This window comes from Sugiyamaella lignohabitans, chromosome B, assembly GCF_001640025.1.
Source record: "Sugiyamaella lignohabitans strain CBS 10342 chromosome B, complete sequence".
Lineage (NCBI taxonomy): Eukaryota > Fungi > Ascomycota > Dipodascomycetes > Dipodascales > Trichomonascaceae > Sugiyamaella > Sugiyamaella lignohabitans.
The window spans coordinates 22,099-39,448 of record NC_031674.1 but is presented as its reverse complement, the minus strand read 5'-3'; the positions used below and the strand labels follow the sequence as shown (position 1 = coordinate 39,448).

General features: G+C 41.9%; 4 protein-coding genes across 4 annotated transcripts; 2 read left to right on the top strand and 2 right to left on the bottom strand.

Moving 5' to 3' along the window:
* Positions 1 to 1,778: 1,778 nt before the first annotated feature.
* Positions 1,779 to 2,261, top strand: RTT106 (Rtt106p; the record flags this gene model as incomplete). Its single annotated transcript, XM_018878892.1, has 1 exon — positions 1,779 to 2,261. One exon carries the CDS (start codon positions 1,779 to 1,781, stop codon positions 2,259 to 2,261), a length of 483 nt encoding a protein of 160 aa, XP_018736861.1.
* A 1,940-nt stretch (positions 2,262 to 4,201) lies between these two features.
* On the top strand, positions 4,202 to 6,094 carry VTS1 (Vts1p; the record flags this gene model as incomplete). Its single annotated transcript, XM_018878891.1, has 1 exon — positions 4,202 to 6,094. One exon carries the CDS (start codon positions 4,202 to 4,204, stop codon positions 6,092 to 6,094), a length of 1,893 nt encoding a protein of 630 aa, XP_018736860.1.
* A 189-nt stretch (positions 6,095 to 6,283) lies between these two features.
* PDE2 (3',5'-cyclic-nucleotide phosphodiesterase PDE2) lies at positions 6,284 to 8,257 on the bottom strand (the record flags this gene model as incomplete). The annotated part of the gene is made up of 1 exon (XM_018878890.1): positions 6,284 to 8,257. The coding sequence occupies one exon, from the start codon at positions 8,255 to 8,257 to the stop codon at positions 6,284 to 6,286; it is 1,974 nt and encodes a 657-aa protein (XP_018736859.1).
* Positions 8,258 to 11,942: 3,685 nt separating this feature from the next.
* On the bottom strand, positions 11,943 to 16,085 carry SWR1 (chromatin-remodeling protein SWR1; the record flags this gene model as incomplete). The annotated part of the gene is made up of 1 exon (XM_018878888.1): positions 11,943 to 16,085. The coding sequence occupies one exon, from the start codon at positions 16,083 to 16,085 to the stop codon at positions 11,943 to 11,945; it is 4,143 nt and encodes a 1,380-aa protein (XP_018736858.1).
* Between the last annotated feature and the right edge of the window lie 1,265 nt (positions 16,086 to 17,350).

Genomic DNA, 17,350 nt, shown 5'->3' with positions numbered 1-17,350 from the left:
CTTCTGGATCGATTAGATATACTCCATGGGCCTCGCCAGCACTGTTACGACATCCGGCTACTAAGTTTCCACTGGCGGGATCAAATTTCAAGCAAGATACAGTATTAGAGGCTTCCAGATGGATTGGGACAGGTTTCTCTACAACTTCAGGAGTGTCCAGGTCTCTATTTGGCAAAACCCATACTAATATATTAGGAAATGCCACAGCTAGTAGCGAATGATCAGCACCAGTTCGATGGTACAATGCCATTTTTGAAACAATTGAGCTCTGCTTTGAAATGCTATCATCGTCGGTTTTGCTATCAGGCTCGTCTTCATTATCTGTCTGGGCACCATCACGATCAAAATCATTAGCATTCAATGTAATATGACCCGCATCCTCTTGGCCAATAACTCTTAGAGTTCCTTTCTTTGATGTTGGATAAACAATTAAATACTTGTTGGCCTCTATGAAAGGTGATGCAACATTTCTCGAGCTTTTCGCTACTGGCACAAATCGTGATTTCTCTATGAGAGGCGTAGTAGAATCAAGGATTGACTCATCCAAGCGGAACAATTTTGAATTCTCGATTGGAATTGGTTTCATCCTTGCAGCACCACAATCGTGTTAAAGTATTGTTGACTTCTCGAGTTTTTATTATACCAGTCCAAGAACAAGATTCTGTACTTGGATTTCGTCATTGGGTTTTGCGCGCCAGCGGCTTTCCTGTTACGTAGAGTCCCTGCAGTAGCTGAGCCTTGGTACAATTACAGTCGTAATAACGTAGTTTAACTGTCTAGTATATATTGATAAGTTTGTGATTGCATTGTTATATATATTTAGCTATTTAAAATTTCGTTTCAAGTATAGTAATTCAGAATAATTATCACTGTTGTACCAAGATTTGTGGCTATCTCGTGAAGATCGACCCGACAGATGCCTTGCTATGCAACAAACGAACTCTACACGTAGATCGAGGTCCTACTATTATTATTGTAGGGGTTAAAATAAGCTATAGTGTCTTCGTCAGGTAGAAAGGCTGGAATTCTCAACGAAAATCAAAGAGCCGAGATCTGATTGAAAGAATTATAAAAATGGAGACTCTCAATGAAATCCCTGAACCTCTTAGGTCAAAAATTGGCGCTCTTGCCAGTAAGTACCGGGCAATTGATAAATTTGAGAACAGAACAAAGTATGATATGAACTAACAGGTGCTTTAGATGAGTATCCACCTGTTTTACCTTTAATCATTGAGGTAATAGAACATTTTACTGAAAATAAGCGACGAAAACTTCCTACAAATGGTGTTGTTACTAATTCTGAAACTTCGTCTCCCCATGAGTCTTTGATAACTTTTAAAGAGATCTCATTACTTGTACCAGAAAGGAAGAAATCCAATCTTATTATTACCAAAGACACATTATCTATTGCACATCAATTAACAGATCCAATCAACCCCATTTTGACAGTAAAAAAATCCCTTGCGGAAACTTGTTTAGTTTTACATGTTCCTGATAAGGCCAAGCCTCAGTGGAACATTACGCTATGTACAGGTGGACCTAAACCAGAGCCAATTATTCAGTTTGTAGCCCAGGATGTTAATGCTGAGAAACACCTACTGGCTCCCGAACCAAAACATCACGAGCAAACATTCAAACGAGTTTTATTAGAAACACTAGCATCATTTACAAAGGTTATAGAGTCAGACACCGGAATATGTGTGACTGCCCATAGGGGCTCAAAGGAGGGGTTATTATACCTGCTCGAAGACTGGATATTTTTTGGCTTCAAAAAACCAATGCTTCTGTTTCCTGTAGATAAAATCGCTGCTATTTCGTACTCGTCAATAACCCGACTAACTTTTAATCTCAACATCAAATTGACTGAACCAATTGAAGGCATACAGGATTATGAATTTTCAATGATAGACCACAATGATTATGACGAAATCAATGACTACGTTGTTAGAAACTCTCTTGAAAACCAGAGCATGAGTGAGGCCCGTAGGGCAAAGCAAGCCACAAACAAGCCAGAATTTTCCAATGAGTTGGAGAAGGTTATCGCAGAGGATAATGGGGCCGGAGACGACGATGAAGATGAGGAACAAGATGAAGACTATGAGTCTGGATCTGACTCTGAAGAGGCAGCAAGCGAAAGCGAATCTGATGATGATGATCAGGATAATGATGAGGATGACAGCGATGAAGAGGAAGAAGAAGAAGAAGAAGACGACGATGAAGGAGGGCAAGAATCTGGGCAGGAACAAGATGACGCAGAATAGCTTGTAAGAATAAATAATAATGAAAATAGAGTATCAAAGCACTACTGAACGGCTTTTTACTAACTGTGAAGTAATTTGAGAATATTATTTTGTAGATCTGGTAGAAGGGATTCTGATTTTTTTGATAGCTTGTTTAGAGTGTCGTCATCAATGTCAAGAACGTTCGAGGAAGGTACCGCTCCATTTAAGCTTATATCAGGAGTAGACGGTTCAGAAATATCTTCAAATTCAAGATCCAGTTCATTCTCGGCTAAAGTTGATGTATTTTTCAGATTAGGCTGATGAAGGGTTCCTACAAGTGGTTTTGATATGCTATCTGAAGCTGAAGGTAACAACGTTGAAGTGGTAGTTGATGCATCGAAAGGGCTCTCAAGAAAAGATAGTGATAGTCTCCTACCATGAGATCTTTTCAAATATTCAGAACCGATCTTTGTTTGGAAGAACGAAGCATTAGGGTCGTCATGAGACAAGGCGACAACGTCGAGTGATTGGGAAATGCAGGGATTCTCGAATATGGATTTATCGATCTGCTGCTCGGGGATGGTCAGCAGGAGAGTTTCTAACTGTTTGCTTGAATCAGAAAAAGCTTTGACTTTTTGAAGATTCGAATGTAATTTCTGTTGAAAACTGGACAAGCTCGTTGGAATAAGAAGGTCTCCTGAGAACGTAAAATCGTCATCCCAACTATCTGTTTCTGCGCGTGTGTTAGCACCATAGTTTGACCAGCTCATATTAGCAACAACCGGTTAATATTGTCTATTATACCGAGCAATACTCACCATATGGGCAGCTGTCTGTGGCTAATACAGTCGGTGTCTGTTTTAGTGATGACATTAGAGCTTTGTACGGTTATGAATTTGACCACAGTAGTTTGTTTACTTTTGTTTAGATTAGGGCACAATTATAAAGTTGCATAATATTGTATCGCGGTCAAGAAGCCGTACATAGGATTTCCACGGCTGAGCTGGACCTAGGACGCGCTCTAGAGCGGAAAGCTCCTCTTTCCTCCTATCGTTTCAAGCGAATGTCTGAATCTGGGGTTGGATGATGTGATGGGAAACTCTTGATAGGCGTTCTGGGAATGGTAAGGAACTTTGTAGCCTGAGCCACGTCAGATGCCCTAATAGTGGTTTGAATCTCAGAACTCAATAAAATATTAACAGGCCATTCAACCAGGTGCGCTCAAGGCAACATACTCTTGTATAAGCTATCATGTTGTTCTATCATAGGATAGAGACGAAAAAAAAACTGCCTCAGGTTATATCTTCTACTTGGAATTGTATGCAATGGCAATCGATTAGGCGCAGAGCTCATAGGACCCACTATATCTGGTTCCTCGCAGAATTAAATTAACAAAGAAATCGCCTCTTTTATTTTGTACTTTATTTTTGTGTAACTTAGAGTATATCTTAGTTTTCAGTCTTCTATAATTATATACAATTGGCGATAAGCTTTATTTATGATGTCATTGTACCCCAGTTAACCCCCAGTCATCCCCGTTACACCCGTTACAGAGTCGTGATTAAGGTAAGGGTAGTTTTGTATAGCAGTTGAGATGAAAGATAATATAGTGTACGTTGTTGTCTGCTTCTGCCAAAACGAGATTGATCTGAGCAAAATTTAATAACTCTAGTTATTGCATCAGAGTAACCTTTTGTGTGGTCCTAGTGTTCAGGCAAGCCCGTACATTAGAGTTTCTGACAGTTTCTAGCACCCACTTTCTTGTTGACAGGCGCGTAGCATAGGAGAGAGAAGGTTCACGAATATTCAAACTTTCTTTCTCATCCAGCTCAAAGGATTGGAAATAGGAAGCAGTGTGTGAGGTTTGACGTGACACTGCTACTGTTTGCCTCTTGCTAAAAAACTCGACTATCAAGTTAAAGGTCACTGGCGTTTTAGTGGCTGTATTAGACGAGTCAAAGGACGGCATTTACTTTAAAATGGAAGACTTTTCGTATGCAAGTAATCCAGGCAACAATAACATGTCATCGCGAATTCAACAACCATCACACAGGATGCACCAACAGGTTAACAGCAGTTCGTCGCTGCCACCTTTTGACAGTCCACTAGCAGCAAGAACTCGGCCTACATCCGAAATATTTCTCCAAACTCCATTAAAACAGTTCGGTACCAGTAATGGGATGAATACAATTGGTCCAGGTGGTGTGTCCCTTGGTCCAGGTAGTGGTACTAACTCGGCATTGGCGAACCATATTAATCCTGACGATCAAATGATGGATTTGGCTGCGGAGAAATGGCTAGCAGATCTTGAATTGTATCAAAAAACTCTAGAAGAGATGGCTGAAGTCAGTCTTGATAAAAATTTCAAAGAAGAGCTGAATGATATTGAGCGATGGTTCGAAGTGCTCAGTGTAGGTGAGCGAACTGCTGCTCTGTATGCGTTATTACAGCAAACAACACCTGTTCAGATTCGTTTCTTTATTACTGTTCTACAGAAAATTGCGAACAGAGATCCTATTTCAGCAGTATTATCGCCTACTAATCTGGAGAGGGAGCCATTGCAATCTCAACTGAATGAGGCCATAACTAGACAGCAGCAAGGCCAGCAGTCTAATAGCTCTACCTCGCCCTCGAACAAGAACATTTCAGTTAGTAATGGGTCGACATCTTCCAAGGGCCAGTCACAGCATCATCTTCATCAACCTCAACCTCATTCTGCGGGGTTTACTCAGAATTATCCTCATCTTCATAGTCCTATACCCTCAGGCGTTGGCACATCCCCATTCATGACGCCTCCACCAAAGCATGATCTATATAATAACTCGTTCTTGGGCAGCTTCAGTAAGCCTATTGCACCACCGATAAGCCCCTGGGCTGCTCAGGAAATTAACCGACCCAAGTCGGCCGACGCACCAACTGGCCAAAATAGCCAGCTTCATTCATTGATTCAGCAACAACAACTTCAGGGGTTACAGGGATTCCGTCAATTTGGTGGCGCTGGTAGCAGACTATCGAATCTTAGTGTGACTAGTAATAGCTCTGATACTCCTTCTGTGGGTGGGGGTAACTCCAATACTTACAAGCACAATAAGTCGCTGTCAGTTCTAGACGATTCATTGTCAAGCTATCTCCCAGATAGCTCTACCAACTGGTCTAGCATTGTAAATACGCCAGTTAGCCACATTGGTACCCCTCAGAGCAAACTAAATTCCGAAATTATTAATAGCACCGCCATGAAAATGGCTGCTCTTTCTACTGTTAATAACAGGGTTGTGCTTGATTCCGATGTGAAAAAGTTTCGCCGACGAGGTAGTCTTATTTCCAATGAAGACCAAAAGTATATCGACCGAGAGCTTCAAAATCTTCATATACAAGCCAACAAGCATACTAGCACGAACTCGCCTTTTGCATCGACACCATCTCCCGCTTCTTGGACCTTGGGAATTAGCAATAACACCACCAGCACTACCAATAACACCAACAACCATAATATTGGAAACGGTTCACCTATGCCTTCCAATAAGCACAATATATCAACCTCCCCTCAGGATCGAAAGTCTGGACTTTCAAAGGTATCGTATGGACATCAGGACTCACCGTCTAGAGATATGACAACGTCGCCCGCACCTTTGGGAACACCCAAAAAGGATGCCCCAGTTGATATCGAACTTTTGCAAGACATTGGTGCCTGGTTACGTTCTCTAAGACTTCACAAATATACGGACAATTTATCGGACTTGAATTGGAAAGACCTTGTTGAGTTGACCGATGCTGATTTAGAAAAAAGAGGGGTTAATGCATTAGGAGCTCGAAGGAAAATGCTCAAAGTCTTTGAGCAAGTCAAAGAGGCCCAACAGGTTGGATCTATTTAACGAATTTTACCCGTATTGTTCTATTAGAATGAACGGTATTTGTCTATGTCACATCTATTTACATATGTCACAGTAAAAATAAATAATATATATAAAACACATTATCAGGCGTTCTTACAGCTCTTGTTGTTTTATGTAGTCGTTTCGTCGTCATCATCATCATTATTAGTAGTAGTATCATCATCGTCATCATTTGTGGTCGTTATCATAATCGCCATCACCAACTCTAGATTTCCAAATCTTCACATTTTCCTCAATTTGTCTCGTAGCAAACTGGAGTTCTGGCATCATCCGTGATACAGCAGTAAACAGAGGAAGCGCATAAGTCTCAATGAAAAAGATTTGACCTTCTCCAAGCAATTTATTGCGCAACCCAGCAGTTACTGGCTCATTAGACTGTGAAGGCGCCTGTTTAAGGCCAAGATCGATTTCAAGATCGTTAAGTCCCCCAAACTCAGCAACCAACAGTGTGCCCCACTTTGAAGAAATATCAAGCTTACGTGAAACATTACTGATATCAGCACACTTGAGAATCAAACACCCCAGAAGAAGTCGTAACTTCTGAAGTTCATTTTCGTTAATGTTTTCGTCATATAGCGAATCTTGTTTACCTTTCTCTTCTGCCTTCTTCATATAATCAAAATGAACAGCCATATCAGTTGCCAAAACAGATTCTGTAATCATAGTTCTAGCATTTGAATCTTGAACCATTTGGGGCCAGTATTCTTTCAGTATTTGATTGAATGCAGCAGAATGATACGACTCAAGAACACTACGGTCGTTGTATATCTTCGCCAATGGGGCATTACTTGATACTAAAAATGCATTTGTAACACCAGGATGTCCCACATCGTGACCCAACGCTGCGACCAGCAGATTTAACCCGTCGACTGCTGTCAGTGGATTGGTGCTCTTCTCAACCGAAGCAGCTTTACCCACAGGCTTAAAAACGCCAATACTTATCAAGAAAAAGAAAGTTGCCTGAACTACATCAACAGCATGTCGAAAATTATGATAAGGATTAGTAGCATGATAACAATTGCGTACAACTAATAACAGTGAAATGAGTTTTCTATCAGGAATGCAGTAGTGCTCTAATCCCGGGCTGCTTAGTGCGTGCTTTATCATCATATAAGTCGCTGCTAGTAACTCATCATATTTTAGATCATGAGCATAAAAATCCCAAGACCCTATAAGTTCTTGAATTAAAGGTTGCTTCTCTTCATTTACTAAAGATGTCAAAGAAGGAGAAAACTCATCTAGTACATGCTTGCTTGAAAAAGAGAACTTTGTGATTAGGTTTGCTGAAGCAACAGATTCCACTTCCTGTTCCAAACCGAGCATGGTTTTTAGTTGTCTAGTCCGTGATTCAAACTGATCCTGTCGCGCGTGGCCGATTATCGAAGCCCAATAGGCCGGTTTCGTTGCCTTGACCGATTCGATCGAGGCCCATGATATATCCATTGCGCCTAATCTAGCAAATGAAGCCCACAAACTTGTCACATCACTGAGAACAATGAAAGCTCCAGGGATATGTGCGTACTGTGCAGACACAAATTTTATGGTTTGATCATCGTTTACATAAACAAGGTCTGATGTCGTAACATAAAACAAAGTCGTAAAAGCGCACTCTCTATATGCAAAAAGTTGCTGGGCCAAAGATTGAAAAGTATTCAGGACATGAACTTGAGGGAACTGCTCGAGAAGAAGAGAAATATTGCTGTATACTTCAGGGTACTTTGATCGGGAGACATCATTATCGAGCAATTTTGAAAATCGATCATAAATTTGGTTGTCTTTTGGTACTCGAACATCCCAATACAAGACAAGACTAGGAGCAGAGGTAGAACTGAAAGAGTTGACCGATAATGCAGGAGATGACGTTTTAGACGCCATAGATGGGTTGTGCAATTTTGAATTACGATTCGTATTGGTAACAGACGAAGCTTCTCGATAAGTACTAGTCGAAATACTCCCAGATGTGGTAGTTTCCCTGGTTGAAGTGCTATTATTTAAATGTCGGGTGCTAGTACTCGGCCGTAGTCTGGGCATAGATTTTTGCGAAAGTTGTGATGCCACTTGAGCTACTTTACCAGTGAATTTTCGAAGAGGGTTAGTAGGACTAGAAGGAGGCTCAATAGGTTTTCCGGCAGGGCCCAGCATCTATGAAATTGAAAGTTGAGGCGACGACGACGGCGGCGGCGGCGACAGCTCGGGTCTCAGTTGATCAATTAATCAGTAAATGTGTCGGAAAGAATAGAAATTAATTTCTTTTATCTGTTTTCTTTCTGTTCCGTTTTCTAGAGTCACGGAATTAGGAAATGAGATCGGTTGACGGTGCTCAGCTTGCAGACAACCGAGTTATTGGAACAAAAAAAAATTCCAAATAACCCAAGATTTGTTGATCCGAGTATCGAGGCTTGTAATACAAATATCCTATTTGATGGTACTACCCGATAAGCTATCAGCCAACTAGAATAAGAGAGAACAAAAGCGACCGCCACGTAGTAAGCAAAAGAACAGCACAATCGATTTATAAAATGTCAAACTGTTGAAATTGACACAAATGCCGAAGAAGAATAATGAAACAAAATTGGGTGTAGAAAGGATACACAAAAAATCCGATAAAATACCAACAGAAAATAAAAAGAAAATAGTGGAAAAGTAATAAATCCAAACTTCTTTTATTAGCAAAAAAATATCATGAAGTTTTTGTTACTGTTTCCTGCTGTAATGCTCTCTATACAGAGTAGCTTCGTCTTTTTTATGTATAATGTAGAGTTAAGGTTGGGAAAAGTGGGTTGAAAGAAGAGGGCACCACAATACCAGTACAGCTAGCAGTAAGGTGCAGTAGCTTTAGGCTAACAGTGGTGTGGTTTTTGGCAGCCTCAGTCTCGATCTTCGGAAACATTCGTAAACTATTCCTTTTACCCCTACCCTGCACTGTTTCGGCGAGGCGATCCACAACACAAAAAGCAAGCTGGGATGTTTCAAAAGAAAAGGTGAGAGGGGTAGACAAAGTGGTTAGGGTGGGAGCGGATCAGAGTGGAGAGAAGGGCGAGATAATATAAACGTAGAGTAATGGATTGACAGAAATACTCCTGAAGGGCTCCAAGCCAAGTCGCAGAATACCAGGTGCTATTATCCATCATTGAAGAGGCTACATATGAGCACCACTTGAAAGTGAAGAAAAATGTGTGACCACATGGCCGTTAAATCCACCATCCCTGACCCTGGTACCTATCTCATCAAGGTGCATGGGTAATTATCCACGTGGCTAACATAAAAGCCGTTATTATTTTCGCTCCTTGTTCATGCACTTTTCAACGGCCGTTAATAATAATATCACATGTACTATGACAAATACAGGTAAGGATGTGTTGCATGTACCGCAAGCTGCAAACTGAAAACTGAGACAAGAGACCCGTTAACAGTTAAATCGGCATGTACATTGTTGTTGTGACAATATAATTTAACAAATAAAATTTGTTCGGAAGAAAACCGCGATTTCAGGTGTCGATCTGGAATGACTGTATGCAGTAGAACACAATATTTAAGTTATCCCACTGTATCTCTCAGACCCATGAGGCGGCCAAACTCCTGGTATTTGTTGTCCAGTATTCCAGGGCACTTTTCAAGCCGTTCCAGTGTTTATCATCAAATTTGGGGACGCTGCAATTCATAACCGAAAATTATCACCCCATTTCGTGCTATTTCAGTCTAGCCTAGTGGACTCTCAATAATAGTAGAATAAGAGAAAGAGAGGAAAAAGTATACTAGTTTGCTGTTCGTGTTATACCGAAATGGTTCCCGTACCTGACACATGATGCAAACTAAAAAGGTTTATTTTTTATTTGGTTGATGTTTTTATTCTATATTTCTTTTTTAGACTGCGAAGTAGGCGTCGGCTACTTATTTTCGGCTTATTTGACGACAGACAGAACACGCATCGGTCCTCAAATCTACCGGTTGAGCTCTATGATTCGACGCGACTGTCCCATCGAAGGTTTAAAGAAGGATGGTTTTCCCGTTTACTCAACTGTGCGTCAACCTTCTATGCTGAGAACACCGCCCAACATGTTCCGATCGGCAGATTTAATATCGGTACATACTATTTATGGAAATATGGATCTTGAAACTATGCAGAACCGTTGTAACGTGCAGATTGTGTAGTGCCGCTCACTGGTGAGTGTCTAGTTTTCGACGACTTCTGTCAGGTATCGTAATTCGCCAACCTGTCAGTTTATTCCCTTCTCATCACCTGTGAGCTGTCCTTGTCTAATAATGTACCACCGTGCATGGCATGGGCTTGAGACAAGTCTCGATTCTCGTCAGATGGATCATATGGGTCGTATGGGACCTGCATACAGTTTTTGTACCGATTTATATATTTTTGATATTTTCACTATACGAAACCTATAATTGCTGATAAGTTCTAACGATAATGACCACGAGAGCCATTGGAATCATTGGTATTGCTAAACCTAACAGGACGTGCAGCATTACCGCCTTGTGGCTGACCACCCTGAAGGATCTTTGATATCACAGTGTCGACGTCTCCTGTGCCGAACTCATTCTAGATATAAGTTAGTACTAGGATCTAACGGTTTGCATCGAGCATGTCTTTTGCATCTGGGCTTAGCACTTACCTCCAAATCTTGTTTCGAGGCTACGTCTCCATATGCGTGAGCGCCTCCCGTACGAGTGCCGTACACGTTAAATACAGACACCACATCAACCAGTGGAACGGATTTAGGGTCTTTCTTGAATTTCTTGTATTCCTCAGACTCGGCGAAGACAACGAAATCTTCTGTCTTGCCCTTATAGAAAATCCTCAGCTAAGAATCGTTAGAATTGGTACTTTGGAAGTTGCCACCAGAGACCAGCAGACCAATGGGCTGTCCCATATTTAAGTCAATTCGGCTCCAGTGTGCGTACACATCGTATTTTTTGGGTGCCAATGGCAGTCTCAAGTTTATGCAGCGGTTACCACTCGGTTGCTTCCGTACTTACATCATCAGATGGTTGAGTGTGCATTGCGAAGGGTAGGTAGGATGAGCTTGTATATTCTTACTTGACTTGACTTGATAATGGTGTTAATTGTACGCTTAATGGAAATATTATTCATACAATCTGTTGATAGTCTAGTTATATAATCCGATGCCACTACTTCCCTTTTATACTTTGGAGTAACAAAGCCCAGTTGCTCTAATATCCCATGACTAGTGGGATGATCTACACTAATGTCATGCGAGCAGTGCGGCAAGTGTGAGGCTCGAGTTCAATTATCCCTGGCAATCGGAGCAAACAATTGCTACCGAGTATCAAATTCGAGCAACCTGCGTATAGCTTAACGTCATAGTTATGTATCCTCCGACTATTTTCTAGCATGGAATATTCTACCGATATCCTGCACCAGTCATTGTCGCATGGTGATTACTCGGAGCCCGTCATAGTTGCATGTTAGGAAATATTATTAAGTAATTGTACAGCTTTGTACGACCTAGCCACAAATGGCTGTATGGTTCAACCTTACCCCACACAGTTACCCCAGGTTAGACATGCAGTGTTTCATTGAGGTTCCCGCCGCAAGGACCCAGACCACATTAATTCTCGCTTGGCCCAAGCGCTTTCACATTCAAGCTTCTTGGGGTTACTTTTGTGGAAAAATGCATTTGGACCACTCTAATGCTACCATATCGAGTTCTGGCCCACCTCCCAACGGTTCCAACTCCTACGACACCACCGAGGATCCATATCAATTTCGAATAGTAATAAAAATAAATAAATTAAATATATATCTTGTGCCGTGGCTAATATAATACAGCGGTCTTTTTTTTCATACAGACTAATCACCAAAATAGCCTGCCTCAATGAATTTAATCATGTAGTCGTCGATATGGCCGATTCCATCGTCTGACTCCTCGCTATCAGAAAGGTCAGGTTCTTGCTCAGATTGTAATGCGTCAGGTTCGACACTAGGCTCGACGCTGCCATCAGTAGGTTCTACACTGGCACCTGTGGGGGGCTCCACACTCTGTTCGCTGACGCCTGTGGGTTGCTCGCTTTCAGACCGACCTGGAGTAGCAGCTGTACTTGTAGCTCTCTCACTGAAATCTTCAGCATCAAGATTCGCTTCTCTCATCGCTACAGATGCTGCAACTGCATCATCAGCATCTTCAGCTTGAGCAAGTGCTTTTGCAAGGCTCCGGCTGTTTTGGGGTGGTTCTGCTAAATCATGATCTAAATCGACACCTGCAACATCGCCCACCAGCTCTTTCACTGACATCTTATGGAAATAGTCCGTGGTGAAATCACCTTCTTGAATAACAACATTATCAAGGATCTGCTTTTGGGTCGCTTTCCTCAAAATGTTGGACTCTATGGTGTATTCAGAAACGAACCGATAAATATGAACATCTCTCGTTTGCCCAATACGATGACAACGATCTTGACATTGCTTATCCATAGAAGGGTTCCAATCAGAGTCATAGAATATGACGGTATCAGCACCTGTCAAGTTGATACCTAAACCACCCGATCGAGTCGAAAGAATAAACACAGGTATACGAGCGTCTGTGTTGAATCTTTCGGTAAGAACCTGACGTTGCTCAACTTTGGTAGCACCGTCCAAACGAAGATATCGCCAGCCATGAATATTGAGAAACTGCTCGAGAATGTCCAATACCTTTGTCATCTGAGTAAAAATTAAAGCCCGATGACCACCGTCGATTAAATCACGCATCAACGTTGACAATCGCTGAAGCTTACCGCAATCGTACTGTAGCAGTCGCTTATCTGGGAAGGCAATCGATAACTTAACTTGCGCTTCATGGAATGTTTGTTGGCGACTAAGCAATAGTTGATTCTCTGGAGACTGCATTTCCTCAACTACCGGTGCAAGAGTTAGCCTAGTCATATTTAGACACACCACTTTAGGCGTTACAAAAGCATAACGAGTGATAATTTCTTTCATTTGTTCGTCTCTTTGTTCGTATGATAGCTTCATTTCACTAAGCGCATCCGACTGCCTCCAATCAAAACCCGATCGGCGAGGCCTATGGTTCTGCAGTGTCACAGCAGACACCAAATCATTGCCATAGATAGGCTTTCGACTGCACCTGAAAAAGTTCAGATAGATCGAGTGCTGTAGCTTATCACACCGCGACTGCTTTGCTCGGTACTCTTGGTACTTCGTGTTGCCCTCAATCGAGACATAGTTGGGCTGAACTGGTGAGGTCTTCAACTGAGTGACCAGCTCGTTAAGTTCATTCACCATTGGCGTATATGCTTGTAATTGCTGAATTGTTTGCCAGTCTACAAATGATGAGCCTTCGTTTTTAATTGGTAACAAGTTCAATGTTAATAGATTGACATGATCCTCATAGCTCTCTCGTAACAACCGTTTCCTCACAATAATATCTAAGGGTTCAAAGTTCGACACCACTGACTTTCCAATGGCCAATGAAGTAACGATAGGACGTACCTCAAATAAATCCGGATGATTACAAACCTTTCTCAATTGCATTAAACAGTTGATAATAGAGAGGAAATTACCAGATGAGAGTGTTTCACGAGTCTGAGCACGAGACATGAAATCATCATACAAATATCGCTGACGCTTAGATAGACGACAGTATACAATGTGTTCATATTTGGCGGGCATTTGCTTTTCAACGTCTGCTTTGAGACGCCGTAATAAGTACGGTCGAAGGATTTGATGTAGCTTGAGCACTGTGGCGCGAGTCTCGTCATCGGCATCTTGACCCCCACCTTCGACGAGCTTATCAACAGGACGTGCAAACCATTCTTGGAAATCTTTCAAGTTGGCAAACCCATCCGGAAGCATTGCTGAGCCCTTAGATGACGGCATTAGGAAATAGAGCAAGGACCACAATTCCATAAGGTTGTTCTGCAATGGGGTACCTGTTAACAATAAGCGACGTTCGGAGTTGAAGTTGAGCAGAGCTTGCCACCTCTGGGATCGAAAGTTCTTAATGTTATGAGCCTCATCCAAAATCATATAATGCCATTTCTTCCTCTTAAAAACATTTCTATCTTGTAGTACCAGTTGATATGATGTAATGCAAACATGCCAAGTGTTCTCTTTATTCCAGCCCTTCCGTTTCTCTTTACGTTGGTTAGGATTGCCATAATATGTCATTACTTTGAAACCAGGAGCAAATCGTTTAAATTCCATTTCCCAGTTTAACATGACACTAGTAGGAACAACAATCAAGTGTGGGCCCCAGATGTGCTTTTCGCAAGCAAGGTAGGAGATAAGGGAAATAGTTTGGATTGTTTTACCGAGACCCATCTCATCTGCTAGAATACCGTTTGTATCAGTATTGTATAAGCCAGCCAACCAGTCCAGACCATCAGACTGATATTCACGAAGCTTGCCACGAAGAAGAAACGGTGTCGGTATGTGTGACGTAGTTGTCACAGTCCCATCTGCGATCTCACCGTGTTCATGTTCGGGAGTGGAAGTGGGTGTGTCTGGAGAGCTATGCTTAATTGACTTATCAGAAGCATCCGAGTCTTGATCTTCTTGGTTTGCTTCGATATCCACCTCAATTTCAGGTTCTTTATACTCATCTTGTTCATCGTCCGCCTCTACCTGTTTGTCATCATTACTTTGAGGTTTATTGAAGAGGGAGGCGAGTGAGGCTGGCTCGTCTTCTTCATCGGATGCTTCTTCAGACTCGTCAGAATCATCTTCATCGCTGTCAAATTCGCTATCCATGGCAACACTCTCGTCTGAGTCACCTGATTGCTCCTCTTCATAAAGAGACTTGGCCTTTTCATCGATTTCGACGGTTTCCTCCTCATCTTCGTCCTCAGATTCAATAATGTCGACATCCACTTTATTTTCCAAATCATTAAACGTAACAGACTTTAGCTTAGAATACTTCTCCTTCAATTGCTCTACGGTAAGTTTTTCGTCATCGACGTCCTCTACTTCCGAATCATCATCACTGCTAGACATGACTTCGGAATCATTATCCGACGACTCGGAGCCTCCAGCATCGCTCTCATCATCAGAGTCAGCCAGGCTACCGGCACTCTCATTTTCATCGGTTGCATCCGACAAGTCATCGACATTAACGCTCGCAGTCATTTTCTCTGTTCTTGCTTCCAGTAGCTGGGCAGACTGCTTCAATATTTGATTCAGTTGAAGTTTTCCCTCGTTTCTTTGCTGCTCTTCCAGGGCCTGTTGCCGGCGCTGTCGTACTACCTTTTCCGCAACTTTCCACTTCTTCATAACCTCGGCGCCTGTTCTACGAGCCAGTTGACGCATTGATCTCTCGAATTGCTTCCTTTCTTTCTCTTCCGCACCAGATAGTCGTTTGAAATGAAGATCGACTATGTTCGCTATACGACGAGCTCGAGATATGTGAGCTTTTCGTTCTTCAGTCATTAATCTTGCAAAATAAATGGCATGCGATACTAGATGGCTGTGGTGGTTGTTGGAAATGTCAAAAGATGGAGGGTCGGCAAACTTCTCTATATTAGTTGCTAAACCATGAGTATGCCTTTGTAAGAGACCCGACTTTTTGGCCCTTTCGATACGATTCCGTACCTCAACTTGATCGTCAACAAAACTATCGCGCTCCTCCAGCGTGATATCATCATCAAGAGAAATAAAGGAATCTAGATACTTCTCCAGGGAACCACCGAATTTAGGATTAGAAAGATGGGATGGATGTGTAACAGTCTGATTTGGAACAGAAAATTTGAATTTCAATCGAGGGATTTTTTCTTCGTCACCAGAGCTCAAGTCATCAGTGGCAAAATCAGACTCGTAACTAGGGATATTTATACGCTCTCCAAAATCATTGTAGAGTACCTCGGAGTCATCATCAGAATCAAAGCTCGATTCAGATTGTGATTCGTCATCATTGTTATCCTTTTGAGACTTCTTTCGTGAACTAGATGCATTTGTCGAATCTTTCGGCGTACTCTTCGACGGAGTTTTTCCCTTTTTCATAGTACTTGGCTTGGATGTTACTTTGCCAACTGTCTTTGGTGTACTTTTAGGAGTGGACTTTGGACTAGCAGTTTTAGAAACTAGCTTTGTAGGGGTAGTTACCTGTGTTGATGCTGTCTTCAATCGGTTGGAAATTGCAGTCTTGACCAATGACTTTGAATTCTCATTACTTTTTTCATCGGCAATCTGTCTGAGCTGCCTTCGAGTATGTCGAGTAGACCCTCCGTCCCGGGAGTTTGAAACCTTCTGCCATAAGTCATAGGGTAGTCGAAATTCTTCAAAAACATTACTATGGTCCTGTTTAGCCACTTCTGGGTCATAATGCACAAGCGAGACGAACTTTTCTAGATGGAACAATAATCTTACATGATCATCATGGCGGTCATGAATGTCGGATAGTAATTGACGCGTTGATTCGATATCAGAAGTTGACTTTAACGAGGACTCTTGCGGTTTCTTTTCATCAACCGTCGGTTTGTGTTCCACGTTATTAATGCCATTTGAGGTTGTTCCATTCCTAGTGCTGATGTTATTTGTCCGTAGTCGTGAAGAGTGACGAACATGTCGGGACGGGCTCTCGGTCTCTTCAACTTTGATCCTCTTGTTTGGTTGGTCTGAATCTGCTGCTCAACAGTTAGTATACATTACGTAACTAAGACCTTCACAACTATGAATGAAAATATAACTCAATTTTACTGCTTTTCCCACTGCAAAATAACTTACCTCCAGAACGCCTTCGAAGCCGTGATGCTGGCGACGACATGGATAATATCACCGCAGTGGTCTCCAATCTAGGTGAAATTCTACAAAATTCACATCAATGGAAACATACAGTCGTCTAGTTTCCTCACACACAATTTCTAAGGCTAATCGAAAAAATCGCGCCTGCCACGCTGTTTTCTACTCAAATCTGTTGATATTCGGGGTTAAAATGTGGTGTCGAAAATGAATAATGCAAAAGTGGGAAAAAGGGTACATGCCTTCAAAGAAATGGATCTGGATACCTGAATTGAAATTCCACACTGTTCGCTATAGTATCGCGTAATCGAGGTTTAGCCACATTTTACTAGGGATATGTTCATTGCTCTTCATTCGATATCAACGACCCATTCTACAAACGGATGTCCCAACTTAGTCGCGTTCTCCCACCCCGCTAGAATAGTGCATAGGCTGAAAGATGAAAGCAGCTGGTGCACTATTGGCAGTAGCCGTGTGATATACTGCCGTCCAACCACAGAAGCGCAAAAAAACTGAATTATCTGTGG